Raw genomic sequence first — 21,674 nt, 5'->3', positions numbered from 1 at the left:
TGATTATAATATATTGAAAGACTCATCACCACAACATCAGTGTGTGAATAAGTTACCTCTGGTAAGTAGTGATGCAGTGTATATGTCTAGGGCTTTTATTGTGAAAGGTAAGAATGGAAGAAGTAATATATATGCTGCTACTGACAACATGGGAGGCAATAAAGAGTTTGCCATCATGGTTTAAATACAGGGCCTCCATGTTATTTTATTACCGTCATATATGTGGGTGCAATGCTAGCTAGCAGCAGACTGGTGGCAAGTGATTAGCAGGTCAGTCAATGTCCTGTACAGTGCCGCAAAACTAGGAGTGCTAGAGAAGGTCAGTTTTGTGACACAATTTAGACGTGTGTGTGTGTGTGTGTGTGTGTGTGTGTGTGTGTGTGTGTGTCTATGACTAGGGACATTCGAAGCTTCGTTCGATGGCACGGGATTCGATTGTGGGGGGAAAAAAAATCGAATATTCAGCCCTTTTTTTCCTCCCGTTTTTTTGGGGGACCTTGAACGCAACACTAACCCCATTAGGCCGAGTAAAGAAGTCATCTGGTCTGATTGTTGCATGAAATGCCTCAAAAAGTTTCACAGTAAATCAGAGAACATGGCTATTATTATTGCCACGAGTTATTTGAAATGGACAAAAGTATTCTTTACTGGTGAGTTAAGAGAGAATAGCTATCATGTAATTAAAAAAGAAAACATATCCGACAAGGAAATAGAAAGCCTGACGTGCAATGAATGGAGACCTATTATCCTGCTTGAACACAGACGACTAAATTCTTTCAACAATGTGACTCAAAATAATGATAAAATAGATTTTACTGATGTAAAATGATATGCTGATGGTGACATTTTCCACCGGTCCGCTGCGCTCTGAGTCTGGTATCAGTGACACATGCTGCTCTGAGTTGCGCATCAGTCTGCTTGCGCTGCAGTGCGCGCCGAGGGTTTTAATTTTTAGTGTTAAATCAAAAGTTAAACACAACTTATCAGCAACCATAAGTGTTTTTTCGTTTGTGAATATTTTTGTCTTAATTCTAGAGTTGCAAGAAACTACCTCCCTCTTGCTTTTGTAATGGAATTAACCTCATAAAATTCAGGCATAAATTTCAATGTATGTAATATTTATCGGTTGTGCACAATAAGAAAAAGCATGTTGGTTGATTAGGTCATTTTTAAGCCAATATCGGCTGATGCTAATGACGTGTCGATGTTGTTGTGCGTCCCTAACTCTCAGTATAGTTTTTTTATTACATGGCTATTTCGGTGCAAACATTTACCCCCCAGTGTGGTGGATAGCCTTCCAAGATGTACACTCCACATTTTGCGCTTGCCGGGTGGTATTTAATTTTTTATTCGAACCCTGTGCAGAGAGTGAATGCACATTTTAAGAACCAGATCAATGAACAGTAATGTTTTTATTTTACTGCACCTGACATTCTGCTGCTCCATCTTTGCCCGGAGTACACTCTGCGCCCTGAGAACATGGTGCAATAAATAACCGAACAGTGTTCCAACAGTGCTACTGATAAACGTCCAGCTCCAAAAACAGGAAATCAGTTTGAGGCGCCAGGTGTTGATACTGTGTTTGGCCACCACAGATAAATGAATGTGCGGAAAACCCTGCTGTCATTAGATGCTCATTTTCAAGTGCTCTTGGTCTGGTTGTTTCACAGCAGCCTAAACAAACTGTACTAACCAGGCAAAAGCACCAAAACCAACAACATCAGCAGTGAATGTGTAGTTAGTGTTCGTAGTGTTGTCAGGAAGAAATAAATGTGAAGATGAGGACAGGGAGAAAAGGAGGGATAAGAAATGAAGGATGAATTTTTAAGTAAATCATGCAGAAGAAGAAGCAGTCTGTTAATCTGGTGATGTAAGACACACAACTGTGTGTGTGTGTGTGTGTGTGTGTGTGTGTGTGTGTGTGTTTGTCTCTGGGTGTGTATGTGTGTGCTGCTCAGTCAGAGGTCCATGCAGTGTAATCTGTGGAACGTCCAGTATCCATCAGTCATTGTCAAAGGTGTGGACTGTTCTTACACACTGCTGCCTGCTGTGTGTGTGTGTGTGTGTGTGTGTGTGTGTGTGTGTGTGTGTGTGTGTGTGTGGGACAAGGATTTAGACAACAGAACATTTAATCTATGGTTGGTGGTTGGTCAGTGACAAAGTGTGTGCATGTGTGTGTGGTAAGGATTTAAAATAGGAGGCATTTTAAGTAAAGCTGTGGGGGGGGGGGTAAAGAAACAGTGAGGGTGAGGCAGCACTACAATCATGTACCTCCCTGAAGCCCTCTCTGTGTGGAACTGTTTAAAGCCGAGCAGACGAGGCAAGTTTTATCAATCTTGTACATTTTGTTAAGTCACACTACAAATTTGAATCGTCCTTCCTGTACAGACAGAACCTGCAACTTTTATGCTCACATTGTACAGATCAGTCTACCATCCAGCAACATCAACAAACTGTAGCCCTGACATAAAATATATTACTCCAGTAATACCAGAACAAGCTCCCTACAGTTTATCACACGTCTTTTGACAGCAGACTAAAATTCAACAGATTGTCTGAGAGCCTGATTGTTGACCTTTCAGGCAATTAATCAGACATTATGACCTCCTTAAAACTGCATATTAACTGACGGCCAACGTGGCAGAAATTGGCCAAACTCTGAACTTAGTTTTGGTGAAAACTGGAGCTTATTCCGCACAGTGTCCGCTGTCTCATGGGACAGTCCCACTAATGCTTGATCAGATCAGATCTGGGGACTTTGGAGGGCAGATCGAGGCCCTTGAACTCTTTGTCACATTCCTTGGGACACTCCTGAGCGGTTTTGCAGTGTGGCAGGATGATTCTGAATCCTGCCACACTGATGGGGACACTGCCGTGGGGGAGTGTCACTGCCATGGGGGGCATACTTGGTCCATAACAGTGTTTAAGTGAGTGGTGCGTGTTAGGGTGCATCCTCATGAATGTGAAACCCAAGATTTCCCAGAACAATGCATTGCAACAAGATGATAAATGTTATTCACTTCACCTGTCAGTGGTTTCAATATTTTGGCTGATCAGTGTGTATTAAATGGCAGGTAATCGTAGCAACAGTACTGATGCTTCAGGTTCTGTCAGCAGTAAAGCCCAGTTCAGACCAAAGATTCACAACAACATGTGTTACAACATGCAACTACTTGCAATGCACCGTTCTGTAACGTCCTAAAAATCTGCCGGTTCACACCAATGCAACTAGATGAGACGGTGTATCATCTCTATGCAACAACTCTCTGTACTTCTCTTCTGATGTGCAGCTTTTCAAGCTTATTTTGTGGCTGAATATAATTTGTAGCTTCTTAAAATATGAATGAGGATAGTGACAGTGAGATGCTGGCTACAGCTGCATTTGTAGTAGTGATCAAACTGTGAAAAACAGAAACAAAAAGAGCATCAGATGGACTGTGCTCAAAATGAGTATGCCACAATAATGTAAATATCCAGTGCCATTTAATCGGTCACTGGAAGTGTGTGTGTGTGTGTGTGTGTGTGTGTGTGAGGTGGCATAAGCACACAGTGAGCAGCAGCAGCGACCCACTGTCCAACACTGTGAGGATGGAAACGGAGTGCTCAGCGGTAAGGGAGCACCTGCCTGAAAATGCCATCATCTGCGATCATTTTGACCTGACCAGCAGACTTCACTACAAGCTGATTGGCTGTAGAAACAGGTGACAAGCTTTATGATCTAACACCAGCTGCCTTTGATTTGACCAGCTGAGTTGCAGGTGACACCATCAGCCGGCTTGAGTCGAGCTCAGACCAGCCAGTTCACACCGCTGCTACTTTTCTCTGCAGCGTTTTAAAACGGTTTCCTCTCATCGCAAATCATTGGCCTGAACTGGGCTGTAGTTGAATGGTGGAACAAGTCTGACGATAGGTCCAACTGACTATAAACACACTTTAAAACTTGGAGGATGATTTAAATGCTGCAGACAGGACCAGTATTTTGTTTGCAAAAGTTTGCAACTGAAACAACAAATTCAGCTGTGTTGTCTAAAACAAACACGGTGGTCGACCTTAAGAATTAATATTGATTCCTGTCCCTGCAGACAAAAAATAGCAAGAGGTCTGCAGAGGCAGATTAAGCCAGTGTGTGCTGATGTAAGCCAGTGGTGTGTGTGTGTGTGTGTGTGTGTGCGTGTGCGTGTGTGCGCAGAGTCTATTCTAAGCTAACCCACTCTGCCTCTGATCAGTAGGAGCTGTACGTGAGGACAAAGCAGCTGTCAGCTCGCTCATCAAGATACAACAGGAGCAAATATCATTGATCCCCGAGGACAAATTACGACGCAGCAGGACAGTCAGAGCAGAACTTTATTTAGTGCGACACCACCCTGCAGTCACTGTGAAGAGAACAGCACTGTGCAAGTCAGATAGGAATTTGCCTTTATTTGCATCTTGGATTAAATTGATTGAAGCTATTTCCTGGCTCACATGTGTTTGCTGTGATAGCCACAGGACCTTTTTTGGATATAGGCTCAGTCATTGTGCAGATTATCCTTCACTTTCGCTACAAGTAAAAGGGCCCAGTCTGAATTTTTAGTTTCCTGATGTCTGTTGAAATGTGTGGTAAAAGTGTGGAAGAAATTTAAAGGTATCTGTCGAAAAACTGTCATGCCTGTCATGAACTCGTTCATTCTGGAATAAAAGCAGATATTTTTGGAGCAATAAAGGAAGGGAGAGATGAAGATGATAGGGAAAAGATATGAGTGAAGAGTTAAAAGTGGCACTGCGGAGATTATAGCCGTTTCTTAGACTTTCTGGATAATCTGACGTTGTCTTTGTAGTGCAGTGACAGACTGTTCATTGGTTCAGTCTGGTCAGCAGCTCAGCAGGGAGAGATGAATGTAGGAAGATGATAACGAGGTGCATACACATCATGCATTTACAGTGAATTTAACTTGGAGGTTTGATTTTCTTTATTTGTCCAGCTGGTAAAGATGCTGTTTTTTAAATTTGAAGGGGGAAAATTACAAAATGAAAGTCGTTAAGAATACATTTGTGGTGTGATTTGTTAGGAGTGGAAATGAGATCCATACCATCAACATGAAACAAGCCCTGCAGATTCTGGAGAATTGACCCTTTGCTAAATCGTAGTGACAGATTTGCAGTTATACTGTGGCAGATGAGAAGGAAGGTGAAGAGAACAAGAGACACAAATTACACCTGCAGTCACCTTTTTTAAAACACACATTGAGAATTACAGACTTACAGTAGAGACAGTTAGATGGACTGAAAGAAAGAGAGAAATGATGATTTATATGAAGCATAAAACAGCGACAGACATTGCAGCAAGTGAACAGAGAGAAAAGAAACAGGATGTTAAAATGGACAAGGTCAAAAAAGAACACAATAAAAAGTCCACTGAATGTTTTTATACTATTTTAATCATAGTGTTTTGACAGATTGTGTTTTCACTAGTTTATTTTAGGCTAAAACAACACCAGCTATTATTAGTGTGACTGTGGTGTTGTTCGTGACTCAGACTGAATAAAGTGACTCTGCGTCCCTGTCATATCCATCACCGCAGTCCCCAAAAACAGGCCTGCAGCTGGCTCTGGGCCCCGACCTGCAGAGTCACTGTTTCCTGTGTGATTTCACAGAGCTGTTGTTGATGTTTGAAGGTCATTTCAGTTTGAATTTCACATCATACTGCCATTCTGAAACGTACAGTAGGCGCTCCTTAACCCTTTAAGACCTGTGCAAATGTCTTGATTTTTTAAAAAAAACATGGGAGGAAGGCAATGAGCATCAAAAGGAGAAATGACTGAATACATTACCAAGAAACGAGTAAAAAGAAAGGAAGAAAGAAAAGAATTAAAAAAAAGAAAATTATTTTTTTAAAAAAAGGGGAAATAAAAATAGGGAAATGACCTGGAAATAGTGCTTAAAAATTAAAATAATTCTGTAACATAATTTTAAAATCTAATAATAATTATAAATATCATTTTTCCCTAGATTTGTTTTTTTTTTCTTAAATAATTGTATTAATTCTAATTTTTTTGGCACTTTGTGGAACATTTCTTACCAAGTTGCTCTCTGCCTTTTTTCACATGTTTTTTTAAGGTTACTGCACCAGATTGCTTAGGATTCAAAGATTTAAATACTTGCAAAACGCATCTAAAGCAGCACAAGAAATGTGACGTCACTCCAGGTTTCAAAAGGTTAACATTTAATCTAATACTATTAATCAGTGGCAGAGGAAGTACTCAGATCTTTCACCTAAGTTGAAGTAGCAATACCACAGAGTAGAAGTATCTGCGTCACAATATACGACACAATATACTATACACAATAAGTATCAAAAGTACTTACGCATACAAAACGGCCCTTTTCAGAATTAGATATATTTTATGTGATTAGAACTATGAATGCATTGAAGAAGTATTTCACCAGTGGAGAAGTGGTCTTTTCATAAAACTAGGCTGTTTATGAAGCAGACACGCAAATACTTTTAATAAATTTAAGGTATTTTTGCTATAACTGTGTTTCAGTCATTACCAATTTAGTCAAGGAAAACTTGATTTCCATTTTATTATACTTGGCGGTATGGCTCTGTTCTGGGACCCGTCTGCCCTTCCATGCGCAAACGAGGAAAGCCTGAGGCAGAGAGAGCAAACCTCCCTGCCCTTCCATGCGCCTACATGGAAAGCCTAAGGCAGGGAGAGCAGCAGTAAGGACCCCACAGGAGCAGAACAGAGCAGCATCAATGACAAACAGAAATGACATTGATAAGTCAGACACAGCATGAAAAGGAGGAGCTGGGGTGGAGGCAGGTTGTAAAGCAGCTTGCAGAGGAAGCAGCAACAGTAGGCAGGCCAGAGCAGTTTAAATAGGGCGCCCTGAATGAGATTCACCAATTGGTTGCATAGAAAGGAATCATGTGATCTATCAGCTGACTCCCTAACATCAATCAGCTGCTCCATCAGTTGATTGGGCTGCTTGAGATCAGCTGATATAGCTGGGATGTGAGCTGAGCTTGACATTGTGTCCTGCCTAAACTCATGCTATCCATATTTTTTATAGATATTAAGCCTTAAAATAAGATTAAGCAATCTTAAATTTGAATTTGCGAGGACTTAATTACCACAAACTTTTTATCAAATTTTATTTATCCATGTTTTTGTCAAAATGAATCAAGCTCTTCTGTGTGAAAGTCCAAATATCTGACGTTTCAAAGCTTCAAACGAATCACTGAATCCAATACTGTGTTTTTATTTGTACTTCCCCTTACCTGTAGGCTAAATGTAGATTAACTTTACTCACTCTGATAACCATATTCCTGCATAAAACCTCTACATTTGCACAGGACTAACTGTATGCTACTCACCTTTATATGTAGAAAAAGACAATTTCTTAAATTTGGTTAAAGATTTTCTTGAAGACATATTTAAAATCATGAAATGTACAGTGTCTGTACACACCCTGAAGTTTCGACATATGACCTGCTGTTTTCTTCCATTCAGTCTTTCATTTGTTGCTAGATAGCAACAGAAATATATTCAGATGCTCAAACAGCGTAAGCTTCTGTGGATACGGGCATCAGCCAAACCCTAATGGGACTGCAGTGTAGAAAAGCTTTGTTGTTTTAATGTCATTTACTCAGTAAATCTTTCCAACTCTAAAAGTGGGTTATCTGTGCACTGATCACCATCATCACCATCATCATCCTCAGCAGCGAGGGAAACAGCAGACTGGATTTTTCCATTCCCACAGAATGGAAACTTTCCACAACATCCCAGAGAGAGGTAGCAGACTGGTTCTCATGGAAATGGGCCACTGGTCAGACTTGTGATAATGACGCTGCAGATCCACTGCTCAGATACTGGGACAGATTTAGATAGACTGGGAGAGCACTGGCGTCAGCTGTCGCCCTCTTATCCACATATTGTTGGTGTTTACGACTGCAGCGCTTTCCTAACACAAGCCTCCGAGCTGAGAAAATCATTTAAGATAACAAGGATGTTTATTGTGGCAGCGTAGCGTTTCCTATCATAAACTTATCAGTCACTGTGAAGAACGTCTTGATCATCCTGTGGGAGTTTAATTGTGGTTCAGCCAAACATTATGTTAAAGACACACTATGCAGGATTTCCTCTAAAAACAATGTATAGACTCGTACAGAAGTAATCCCTCTCAAACATCACTTATGACCCACTAGAAGTGTATATATATCCAGTATCTCGAAATTTATGTGTCAGTTAATTCAGATGTTTTTTCAACTGCGTCATAAATCATCTAAGCCGATAGGTCATTTTATCCATAGCACACATCTCTCTTATAAATTCCAACCATTGTTCTATAGTAGGGGATTCAGTCTTTTACTTGTTATTGTCTTCTTGCTTGTAATATCTTGGCCAAATATCTATCTTAATCCATGACACATCATTTATATTTCCAAGGTACATAACTTTGCAGTTATTAGGTGTTGCATATCCCAGAATTTCTTTGAATGTAACATTCACATTTTCCCAGAATTGGCATAGCTTGTGACTTTACCAAAGAATATGTGTGTGGTTTGCCTCTCTATTCCCACACACTGGCCAACATGGTTGTTGTGTCCCAGTTGTTTTACTCTTTATCTTAGATGTAATGAAGTAGCTGATTAAATCTTTCCACCCAAACTCCCTCCATGTCTTTGAGTTTGTAGGGGTGGGTTGCATTTTGCACGTATTAAGCCATTCTTCAGTTCAATTCCCTCTCCCATTTTGTCTTGATGTACATAGTAGAGAAGGCTTTACATTCTCTCAGATTTTGATACAGCCCCGAAATCTTCTTGTATCATCACCTCAAGCAGTCTGTTTAAGGCCTTTGGGTTTTGCATTTCCTTTATAATATAGTCCCTCAACTGCAGATATCAAAAAAATTCCATAACTTTCTTTTAAATACCGGAAATACATTAAATTTCCATTCTTAGTTATGTTACACATTGCTGTAAACCCCTTTTTCTCCCAAATTCTGAAGTTATGCTAGTTCAGACTTGGTTTAAATCCATTATCATAGGCAAACCAGCTCAACAGTTTCACTTTGCCCTCTATTTTGTATTGTTTAACCAGGTTTGGGGTTTTGCTTTTACTTTCACTTTCGCTGGCAAGTGGGTTTACAAACAGTAACCAAACAATCCTGCAGAGTATACCCTTAAGTCCTTGTTGTTATCGGTAGCTGCCAGTATCAACGGGACAACTTTGGGGTTGGGGGAGAGTTACTGCCTCTAGCGAGGGGTTCAAGTATCTTGCGGTCTTGTTCACGAGTGAGGGTAGAATGGAGCGTGAGATGGATCAGCGGGTCGGTGCGGCTTCTGCAGTGATGCAGGCGCTGCGCCGCTCCGTCCTGGTGAAGAGGGAGCTGTGCCGGAAAGCAAAGCTTTCGATTTACTGGTCCATCTACGTCCCAACCCTCACCTATGGCCATGAACTCTGGGTAGTGACCGAAAGAATGAGATTGCGGATACAAGGGGTTGAAATGAGTTTCCTCTGAGGGTGTCTGGGCTCAGCCTTAGAGATAGGGTGAGGAGCTCGGACATCTGGAGAGAGCTCGGAGTAGAGCTGCTGCTCCTTCGCGTCGAAAGGGGTCAGTTGAGGTGGTTCGGGCATCTGATCAGGATCTTCCTGGGCGCCTCCTGTTAGAGGTGTCCCGGGCACGTCCCACTGGTAGGAGGCCCCGGGGCAGACCCAGAACACGCTGGAGGGATTACATATCTCGTCTGGCCTGGGAAGTTTTTGGGGTCCCCCAGGAGGAGCTGGAAAGCGTTGCCAGGGAGAGGGATGTCTGGGGTGCTTTGCTCGGCCAGCTGCCCCCGCGACCTGGCCTCAGATAAGCGGTTGAAAATGGATGGATGGACTTTGACACTGTCATTTCAGCAGCATTTTATAAGCTGCTCATTATTGAGCCATTTAAACTTCTAAATGGGGCTGTGTTAGGTACAAGTAGGCTTACTGAAGTCGACATTGAATGTCTTGTTGGATTTGTAGTGTTGTTAACTTATTCTTAAATCAAATCATATCATTTAAGTCATTATTTGGACAAAGTGAGTTTTTTTAATGGCAAAGGTCTCATGTGACCACTTGGGTTTGGACAGCATTTTTCAAAGGTTGGCTCCTTTTTGCTTAAATACAAAACAGATGTTCTTAGAGAAACATGCTCATATTTCTCAAAGCAAAAAAATAAACTTTTGCCATCAGTAACAACACCAAGGTATTTTATGGAAGCATTTCAAACACCCAGCTGTCTGTTACTACTTGCTAATGTTAGAACAGTTGCACAACCTGAAGAAAAAAACTCATTAAAGTTGCTATGTAGAAGGTCGAGTTGCAGCACTGTCTGTGGCTTCAGCAGAAACCTGTGTGCTGGCTGTAAGAAGGATGAAACATGTGACCCTGAATGTGTCACTGTCGACCCCTGTGGGCTTATTTGTCGTTATCTTAAACATCCACAATTACCATCATCATGATTTCCACCACCAGTATCATCATCTGCCGGGGGGTGGGGTTTTTTTTTTGGTTTTTTTTTTGGTTGACAGTGTCAAAGTTGGCCAATGGGCTCTTTCCATTCCCACATAATGCAAACATTCCACAACATTCCACAACATTCGGGAATGCTGCAGAGTGATGGTTCCCGTGGAAATGGAACGCTGAGAAGATTCCATCATGTGACTGTTGTTACACTAGGTACCAAAGATAGTCATTAGAAATAGGCTCTTTGGTTTAATAATACTGGAGAAGTGACAGCAGAGCTATTTTTAATCTTTATTTTTATTCAGGAGATGCTGACTGATCAACGTCTTTACTGGAACAGTTGTAACTTTTAGACTTGCAGGATGTAGGGCAGAAGTTGATGCTGTACTCGGTTTCTATCAGCACATTTATTCCTCACAGTGCTGACAATGAACCACAGAGAATCAGGACTTTTGTTGCTCTGTATCTGGGAAATAACACTGCTGAGACTGATTGAGACAGCTGATTGCCAGTTGATGAGGGTGGGGGTTACTGAGGTTATGTTGATGGATGCACAGATTGTGATATTCTGGGCTGATGCCGATGTTTTGTTTGTTTTTGTTTTGTTGTGGTTAGTTGTTCCCCATTTTGTGCCATGGAAACAAAGAAATCTTCCTTCAAAAGAATAACATAACTGAGCAGAATGTTTAAAAGTCTTTCAGCTTCTTTGAGAACTAATTCAATCATACGCATTAGTGAAACAACCTTTTCCAATGCTGGGAAAAAGTCAACAAATTTCTCCTTCAGACAACTGTATTTACTCAAGTTTCTTGCCAAATACTACATTTTACAAGATTACACTTGAACACACTTTAAACACACGTCAGATCTTGATGAATGAATTATTCATGTTGAAAACTGATTATTACTGATATTACTGATTACTGATATACACTGTATAATTTGTTGAAAGCAAAATGACATATCAACGGTCAATGGAAACCAAAATCATCAACGCACTGAGGGCTGGATTTAAAAAGACTCCGAAAATTAAAGTAAAAAATTAAAATCACAGGCTGATCCAACTTTTGTGACTTTTACCAGAAGTATGGATGTGCCATCCTGGAGGAGCTGGACTACCTGTGCAACCTGATTGGGCTGCAGGTACCGCCTCATGTTACCAGTAGTGACGAGGACACTAGCAGAACACAAAACTAGAGAAGACTCAGTCAGGAAGGATAAGGAGAGAGCAACTGTCTGTGGCCACCACATGTAAAACACATGTTGTCACTTTGATTTGCACCAAAGCAGCTCAAACTCATTCACAATCACTCGTGCTTCCTTAATGAACTATTGATATCTCTGAAGTTTAACAGACTTGCTGTTATGCTGTGACCATTAAGTGTTCCCTTAATTTTTTAAGCAGTGTAATTTACCTTTGTCCAATACTTATTTTTACTGAATAGAGCTAATGTAACTCAGTGCAGCCTGTGTCAACTGTTCGTTCCAGCCACCAGCTGCTAGGAGCTAATATAACTAGCTGTCCTCTCTTGCTGATGTAAACCTGGATTTGTTGTTCACAACGTAGCATTATTGGAGACAAAAAAACACAGGTACATCCCCTGACGCAATAATAGTGAGTTTACTGCTTCCTTTTGTCCCAATGGCATCCCACAGAAGATCTGTTTGTCCTAAACACGTTTTCCGTTGTCCCCGAGAGGACGTTAGTCTTGAGCCCTGCTTTTGAGCTTGTGCAAAATTGATATGAAAAACATCAGCCACCGCCATTGGTGTATGTCATCTTCTACCTCATCAAAAATCGCCCGATACCGATGTACTCTAGCTGTCTGACCACTGAGCTCTTTGTCCCTGTCCTGCTTCCTGCTGGATGTAGCACACTGAGCAATGAAGGTTTGTCACAGAAATGTGAAGTGCATGAGCCTAAACTGGTGTGATTTAGACCAGTGATTCCCAACTGGTCCAGCCACAAGTCCAGATTTCTCCTTAGCCATTAGTTCAAGGTCCACACAGATCAATATATTCAGCGTCATACTTGTGTTGGCTGTGTCGTCAAGCTAGTTTGCTGTCTCTGTGACGTAGCTGTCTGTTAGTCACTCAAGTGTACTAGACATGTTTGCAAGTCGCTTGTGGTCCATTCAGAATGGACTCGGGACCCACCATTTGGGAACCACTGATATAGATATGTTGATGTGATCACTGTCAATCAGCCAATCATCTGGCTTCTAGTGTAGTTTTATCTCTCGTATCATCGTCTATCTCAGTTACCCTTATTGTTGCTTGACTGAAGATGTATTAAATCATGACACAACTGTTATGTGACATATTGTGATTATAGCGAATTGTTATGTGGAGTCAAAAACCTAAAATGTGTGTCTCACTTGGACATTAGATTGAGAGAGAAATGTATGAGTTGTGTTTTTTGGGTGAACTGTTAAAAGACAGGAAGAGGGCTAATCATCCTGTTAAAGCCTTAAAGTCAACGTGACTGAACGAGGAGACGCATCTAACCGTCCAGATGTTACTGCTGCATCACACACACTCTCACACACACACACACACACAGCTCAAACATCTGCTTCACTAACTTGCTCAGAGTACTGAGGACTGACAGTAGAAAGTTGTAATGCGAGTGTGGATATAAACTCCATGTGGTGTGCAATCACCAGGTCAGCCATAAAAAAAACACAGTGACAGATGCTCTGTGTGTGTATGTCTTTGCGTGTGTCTCTGAATGGATGTGTATGAGCATATGTGTGTCCATGTATGTACGGTATGTGTGTGTTACAGTTGTGTAACAGTTCTGTTCTTAGCAGAAGGTCTTAGTGTTCTGGTTCCCTGGCAAAAAAAAAAAAAGAAATCAAAGCAAAGTGTCTGATTAGGGACGAATCTATTTGGTGGATCACAGAGATGGTTTTGTGTGTGTGTTTACAGTACTGGAGAAACATCTGTTTGTGTGTGGTGTTCATGGATGTTGGCCTAAATGTGCTGAGGAGCTGTGTGGAGAATGAGCCCTCTGTCTTTATGTGTCATGAGATTATGCATGCGGCCTATATAGAAATGTGAGAGTGTGGATTTAATAATGCACGCTGCACATAACGTGAAATTTTAGTGTGTGGCGGTGCCGTGTGTGTGTGAGAGAGACTCTATGCTGATGTTGTAATGTTATGTAACTGTCATGATGTCAGCGAGTTGAGCTCCTTGGCCTGCTTTCATGTCGAGGCCTGTTGTTTTAATCCACAAGGTCAACCTAGCGGCACAACCTGGCTCATAAGCCGACCTTCAGCAGACAGTCACAGAGAGACACACACACAATTAGAGACACACACGCAGCCTCAGCAAATTGTTTGTACAGCTTGGAAACAAAAAGATGCAAAACACAGCGTTTCTTTTTAACCACATAAAGGACTAAATTCCCTACAAAAATTATCTTCATTTAATTTTGAACATTATTCCATTTTATTTGTCAACAGGAGACAGTGGCGTGTGTGTGTGTGTGTGTGTGTGTGTGTGTGTGTGTGTGCGTGTGTGTGTGTGTGTTGATTTTAATGAAGCTTTTTTCTGTTTGCTCAAAGGAACAGTTCACCCCAAAATCAAAATTAATTAAGTATTTTTCCTCTTACCTGCTAGTTATCAATCAGTCTAGATTGTTTTGGTGTGAGTTGCTGAGTGTTGGAGATATCAGCCGTAGAGATGTCTGCCTTCTCTCTGTTTTAATAGAACCAGATGACTCTCCGCTGGTGGTGCTCAAAATGCCAAAAACATACATTTGAAAAACTCAACAGCAATGTCTCTTTCCAGAAATCATGACCTGGTTACTCAATATAATCCACAGAGCTTGTTGTGAGCAGTTTGATGTAGGAACTGTTTTCTGTCTATCCAGCCACACCTGCCAACCATATCACTGCGCAGAAGGAAGCGTGCATCTACTCATGGACGAGAGGATTGATGTAAATATTATATTATATTATTAGTATATAAAATAACCATTTACTGAGCTAGCAGTAGATGCACGCCTCCTTCTATGTAGTGATACAGTTGGCCGGTGTAGTTTGGTAGAAAGAAAATAGTTCTTATATGAAACTGCTCACAACAGGTGTGTGGATTATCTTGAGTAACCGGGTCATGTTTTCTGGAAAATAAACATTGCTGTTGTGTTGAGCACCACAAGCCAAGTGCCATCATGAGTTCTTCTTTTCCTCAGCAGCAGTTTGTGGAGTTTGAGCTGCAGGATGGATAATTGATCAGTTGATCCAATCAGAGCTGATCAGATTAGATCAAAGGATGAGAGGAGCAACTGCTGCAGAGGGGAGTGAAAGCAAACTTTTAGACCCAGCAGATTGAACGGTTAAGTTTCACTTTCACTGCGCCTTCTGTTCTGCTGCTCTGTCTGTGGCACTGTGACATAGTGGCCTAATGATCAACCACACGGTATTTATATTCCAGCAGTGCACCTCATGAGCAATCCAGCTACAAACATAGAAAATCTAAACGTGGCGGTGGAGGTTTTAATCGTGGCAGGCTGCCACGAATGTGTGGGAAACCCTTGAATGTTTCCTCTGGCATCTTTATTCATGAATTACTGGAGTAAGAGCGACACCCTTTATTAACCTCTCTATCTGTCTTTGTGTCTTTCTCTGTAGGACTCGAAACCTCTCGGGAGGCTCTCCCAGACCTCGACACACCAAGAAGATCCACTTCATCAAAAACATGAAACAGTACGACACGAGAGGCAGCAGGTGGGACACACACATTGTTGTGTAGTTGCTTTTGTCTGTAATGTCAAAGCTTTACAGACAAGAAATATTTATATTTAATAATAAAGACTAAAATCAGTGATATAAACTTTATCGTGATGTCTTTAAAGTCCAATCCTGTGACCTGTCCTGTAACGTAGTGGTGGGTTTTGTCACTTGTTATAGGTGAAAGTTGAAAGTAATTCACACCTTCTGTTCCTCTGCTGCAGCCAAGTCTTTGTCCAGGTGTAGACGGTGTTGAGCAGCATTTTGATCCCTGCTGTCACAGGATGTACAGTTATAGAACAGCACCAAAGCACAGCAAGGTCAGGGCAGGGTGCACAGGCTTTTGTAAACTGTCTGTTAAGTTTAAAAAAAAAAAATTCAAAAAAGGTACAGACATTTTAAAACAGCAGCAAATCCTGTGCAATTTTAAATTTTGCTCAAATTTATGTTTCTCATTGTGAGACCTGTCTTGTCAAGAGCTATAACTCCTGCTTGAGTCTCCCAAGGGTAATCGGAAGGTGGTGTGATGAGACAGGGTGCTGGCACCACTGCAGAACCTTTTATAGCTGTACTGAGAGCTACATTTTCTGCAGTAACTCAATCCAGCATTGTCCAGCTACAGTGGACTTACCCTAACCCTCCCTGTGGAGTTATTCTGAACACATCCAACAACAAAATATCTAAAATATTTTCATTTTAGACCACAAACTATTTCCTAACCTAAAATATTATGTCTTCTAATGCTTGTTTGGAGGGTTTTCTTAAAGGTCGCAGGGATCATAAGTTTAATTTTCCATCATGGCTCAGTCTCTTTAAATCTGAGCTGACGTACAGAAGTGTGCAGCCTTTACTCTACAGGAGGAGAGGAAGTGAGCTGTTGGTTTGTCTTGTGGACCCTGGACAGTGTCATTCTCTCCAGCTCTTCCTCTATTGTATTCTATTCTCGGCCTTCCTTGCAAAGTGTATAAATCAGACCGCTGGGTTAGAAGAACACAGGCCTACTCATCAGATAATAATAGACTGAGGGCTGATTGTTTTAGAATAGATCCAGCTAAGAGCAGCAGAGCTGTTGTTTGTCATTCAGCCAAGTCCCCTTGTCATCATGGAGTGGAGACAGGAGCTTACAGAAGCAAGAAGAAGTGTTAGGGTTCCCCTGCCTCAGACTCTGGGTCGTAACTCTGGGAGATTTTAAATGAGTCACAAAGAGGTCGCCAATAAAAAGTATAAATTTCCTCCTTGGTTGCTTCCAGCAGTGTAACAATTTTTCAGTGTTGTTGTCAAAGAAGTTCAGAGGGATATCATTCAAATTCAACATAAAATACTTGATAAAGTACAGCTATTTTCATGGGTGTAAATTCACCTAAATGTTTCCTTTTCTGTTCATGCCCCATTAAATGTCTGACCTCGACTATATTGACTTGAATCTGTGCAAAGTTTGTCACCAGAGAGGTGTTTTCACTTTCCTCCACTGAAGGGGGCGATGTTTGTGCACTTCCTAAAATGTGATATTCAAACGTACGCTGGGCAACATAGATTAGGTACGTCAATAATACAAAAGCCAATCACTGTCTTATACAGGAAATACATATCAATAAGGGACCAGACTTCAACAAAACACACAGCATTCTGATTCATCCGATAGTCACCGATTTCGATGCACAACAGACTCCTCATCTGAATTTCTCAATGAGGGATGAAGGGCCTGTCCCAATTCCTTTTTGCGTGTAGGGGTAGGGGGCATTACGAAGGGTAGTGGGTATGAAACTAGCCCTTCGGAGCGAGGGATTTCAGATGCTAACTTGCCAGCGAGGAGTAGACGTTGCCATGGCTATCACCGAGCAAGAGACGGGGAAAAAAGTTCATCCATAGCTAACGTTACCGTTGTCTGGTTGCTTGTTAGCTAGCTAGCTAGCTCGCACTATCTGGCGTCTTTCATCTGTCCTGTTCTGCAAAATTGTCAGATTTTTCACATTACAATAACACACCAGCTAGTATAACTATGCTGCCTCGTAATGTTAGCTGGTTGGCTAGCAGGCTGTCTAGCTAACAGAAGTCCCCTGTCGTCTGTCCATTATTGACATTTGTAAATCGATGTTGAATCGACCACATCCGCATCACGATGCATCCAAGAATGGTTTATTTCCCGACACCTAGCTGTGCACATGTCATAAATCTGTCAGCAAAGTGAGTTAGAATGAAATAAAAACAGTCTAGAGTTTAAAAGCACTGCTGCAGAATTTTACTCAGATAAATAAACGTTAATAACATAAAGTCACAGGTCACAGTTACTGTATTGGACATGGCTGGATTTTTTGACACTTTAGTGTTTTCTGCGTTGATGTAGCATTTATTTAAAGCAACACAATGGAGGATTGCGCTTTTTACCTCACGGGGTCCCCCTACAGACGAAAAACGGTATTGTCTGTTACAACTATTGCAAAAATCTTGCGCTCGTTAAGTAAGTGCGATAAAACCTCTGCCAGCCAAGCCAAAAGTTTATCAATACATGTGTTTCATATTTCAGTCCGCTCTGTCCGCAGTCTCTCAGTCACCGCTATTATGATTTGCAATCGCGGTCGACACAAGCGCATTGCGCTCGTGGTGCTAACAGCAAACTGTTAAAAACAAACTAAAATGAAAGCTGTCTGTATGTAGGCTTACACTTTATCTTAAAATGTACCTGAGGCAGCCGACCTGCAGACCGTGAGTCTTACGAGTCCAGCAGTAACAGCACCAGGTCACCATCGGTCGGGCATCCCTCCTCCTCTTTCAGCTCTCGCCAGCAGGCCAATATTAATCCTTGTTTGAACTCTTGTTTTATCACCCTCCCATTTTCTTTTCTTTGTCTCCTCGGACAACACCTTCACCTTCTTCCTTTTCTTTGTCGCTTCAGCCATGACCACCCACGTCTAAGTTCGCTCACCTCGGTTCGGCTACGCTACTCTAAAGAGAGGAGGGGGATATGACGTATGCTGTAAAGCAGCCAAATTTTGTAGTCCCTTTTGTGTCCGGGTTCCTAACCGAACCCCAAAGCTGCATAGTGCCAGTGCAAGTGAAACAGACGCTCTCAAGCAATGACAGAGGTGTCATCCATCCTATTGTGAGTTGATGTACCATCGCAAGGATCTTGGATATATATTTTGAGGGCTCAAAAACTCCATTGTGTCGCTTTAATAAGTCCTAACTGTCTTTAGATGTTTGCTTTTTTGACTTTGGTTTTCGTGTGGATTTCTTTGTGTAGCTCAGTAGTTACGACCCCCGGACTCTCCTGATCCCAGTGGGATGAGTCTGATGTTTGTTCTTTCATATGATGGCAGAATAATGTGCTCCCAGTGTTTGTGAAATGTGTGGTAAATAATAAATGGATGAGTGGAGGGGACAGTATCCCCAGCAGAGTCACGTTTCCAGCAGGCCTGTTGTGATGCTTATGCTGTTTCCTCTGAACTCCCTGGCGACTTCCTGCCCTTCACTTTCCCATGCATCACAGGGAACAAGCTGTGTGTGTAACCAACAACAGCATTAAATCCAAATTCATAATCTGTCTGATGGGATGGTGGAGGAGGAGGAGGAGGAGGAAGGGCAGCAGGGACAGAAGAGGACAGTCCGTTTTTTCAGTTCGTAAGATGTGTCCAAATTTAAAGTAATGATTTATTTACAGAAAAATCTCACATTGATGTCCAATTTTCCAGCAGACAGCTACATATTTAGCTCTTGTGAGAACTAAACTTTGAACCCCGGCTCTTCATGTAGATTCTTTGTTGCCTCCTTTGAATGGTAAATCACTTTATAAAACAGTCCACCGCCTGGGATGATGTATTACTTTCAAGATGGCATTGTCTCTGTTTATTCTAGGATAAATCCTCTGCTCAGTTGGATCCTCATTAAAATGTACTGTATGTTTGAGCGGGATCATGTCATGCCTGTAAAAATAGCCACAGTGTTTGGATTAACTTTCTGGGGCCTTTCTGCTTCATATCTTTCTCCCAGTGTGACTTTCTAACCAAACTACAGAATATAAGACTTCATATAAGTGATAGCTGCATCTTTTCAAAGATAAGATACTGTCGTTTAGTTCGATGCAGGGGTTTCAAACATTACCCCCGCGGGCCGATGTTTAACAGGATCTCATCCGGCTCTTTAACTATATGGAAGAGATTGTGCCTGCAACAATACTCTTGTCCTCCAGTTCCGTCAGCAGTCTATTCTATCAGCCGTCTCCCTTCCATCAATCAGCTGCTCCATCAGTTGATTGAGCTGTAGCTGGGATGTGAGCTGAGCTTGACACTGTGGCCTACCTGAGCTAACGGTATGCCCAGTGTGTGGGAGCTACCCGTCTTTGTAGCTGTACGGACACACAGCACAGTCCTCCACTGCAGGTTTTAAGATCTAACTTTGCTCCTTTAAACCTCAGATTTTATTTGCTCATATTGTTTAATCCAGGTTATGTAACTACTTTAGTAGATTTACTGCCTTCTCTGCCAGTATTCTGATTAACCGCAGAGCCGATTGGTGTCTTAGTTTGATTTGGCTAAATTTGCTTCTGTTGCTGGTCCCTGTGACAGTCTCAGGATTGACCCTGTTCTCTGTGGAGCCCAAACAGTGTGTGGCCTGTTTTCAATGTTTAATGCTGTCAGGGAAACGTAAGGTCATTTATTCGAGGTCTCCTAGTGGCTGCATATAAGACTATAGTGTGTGTATACAGAAGATGATTCATCACAAACATGATACACTCAGAGATAAGTGTGTTTATGTTTTCACACAGTGTGAATCATCTCCCAGTCTCTTTGGTGCCCGAGCCAAAGATAATGACTGTAAACATTTTTCCTCTGAGACACAAACCAGCAAGCATCGTGCAGTCTCTGCTCCGCAGGGGTTTACACTCCAATAAAAAATACACGCATGCTCTGCTCCTTTGAAAGCCCATTATTATAAGTTGTTATTAAGCAGAGTCTCTGGTAAAGGTTCAGGTGGAACACTTGGGTCAATTAGGAAAGTGGCAAATGTGTGTTTTTATGTGTTGCCAAAACATTCATGTCCCTGCTGAGGAGATGTATAATCCCTTCAAAATAAAAACCCTTCCCTAAGTTTCCTTATAATGACTGTAGCTTTGTGTTGGAGCTCAGCACTTCTACTGGTTTTATTTCCACCTACTGAAAATGTGCTCAGGCAATAGTACTGTGAGGTACTGCCAGATGTCTCACATGTTCTCAGCACAGTTTTATTGGGTGTGAACTTGAGAAAAAAGACAAATGATTTTCACAATAAACGTGACTGGGTATCAGCAATGCTCTAAAAAATAAATGTGCCTTTTAGTCGTCAAACACACATCTGTTCACTGGAGATTTTCACAGATGAGGCGGGTGTGAAAAACGATTGACAGTAGAACAACAAGGGAAAAAGGAAAAACTGTTACAAAATCAGCGTTAAATCAGTTTAGTTCAGCTGTGATTTTTATTGTCATGCAGTACAAAATAAAATAAAGAGTCAATATGATAAATGACTGCAACAAAGCAGAACAAGGATCAGATAAAATACCAGGCTGTGAGATGGTTCATGGTTATGGACATGGAAATGGTCAGTTGGATATTGCAATTGACCTATGGCTAAGCCACGCCCCCTCCACTCACTCGGACAAACTATCAACATTCAGTGACTGGCGCTATGGCAGGTGTCACAGTACACGGCATTTCGCAGGAGGCAATTGGCGATTTTTGGGGACATAACAATCAGATGTCATTGAGAAGTAACCAAAAGGGCCTAAACTACACATTGGAGGGATATATTCATCATTTTATTGTTGAGAAGGTCGATGAAAAGCTTAAATTACAAGCCAAAATTTACAGGTCACAGTGTACGCTTGTGAACCGCATCTGGTTGCCGTCACCATCAAAGACAACAAGTTAAAGTGCCACTGAAGTTAAGGTTTTTGGCTCAGAATATGAGAAAAGGATAACGGCCTTTTTACCATCTTTACCAAGAGTGTCTCTCCGTTAGTTTGGTGCTACAGTATTTACACTGAATCATTCAGCATAACGTTTGCCAACCTTTGTTATCTCTGCCATTACAGATAAGTTAATGAAGCTAAGTTCCAGAAGTTAACGTTAGCTTAACTAGAGCCCTTTGGACAACAGCTAACAATGATGTACCATCACCAAAGTACAAAACTAGAACAAAATAGGCTATTCAAATTTTGGGGTTTCCATCATAATTTTCCGTTGCGATACATCTAGATGCGCATCTAAACAGGCTGCAGCTGCCAGAGAGAATGCACTATGGGACATAACCACCATCTAAATGATGTTAATAATAATGATCAATCTTTCTAAACGTAGACCATAGCTTTAAACAAATCAGTTGCCTGCATCCAGGCGCTGTCTCCATGTCACGCATAAGACTACAACTACCAAGAAGAACGACAACACGCTGTGATCCACCTCACACACAAACTAGC

At 41.6% G+C, this 21,674-nt stretch overlaps 1 protein-coding gene across 1 annotated transcript in view; it reads left to right on the top strand.

The window, feature by feature from the left end:
- cables2b (Cdk5 and Abl enzyme substrate 2b) overlaps positions 1-21,674 on the top strand; it is a 60,885-nt gene that overhangs the window by 18,125 nt on the left and 21,086 nt on the right. The window contains exon 2 of the mRNA XM_049580417.1: positions 15,125-15,220. Within this exon, the coding sequence (XP_049436374.1) occupies positions 15,125-15,220 (96 nt within the window). The remainder of the gene's footprint in view (positions 1-15,124; positions 15,221-21,674) is intronic.

The sequence above is a fragment of the Epinephelus fuscoguttatus genome, linkage group LG7 (assembly GCF_011397635.1).
Source record: "Epinephelus fuscoguttatus linkage group LG7, E.fuscoguttatus.final_Chr_v1".
In the NCBI taxonomy this organism is placed as follows: domain Eukaryota; kingdom Metazoa; phylum Chordata; class Actinopteri; order Perciformes; family Serranidae; genus Epinephelus; species Epinephelus fuscoguttatus.
The sequence above is the reverse complement of the archived record's forward strand: the minus strand, read 5'-3'. Positions and strand labels throughout refer to the sequence as shown.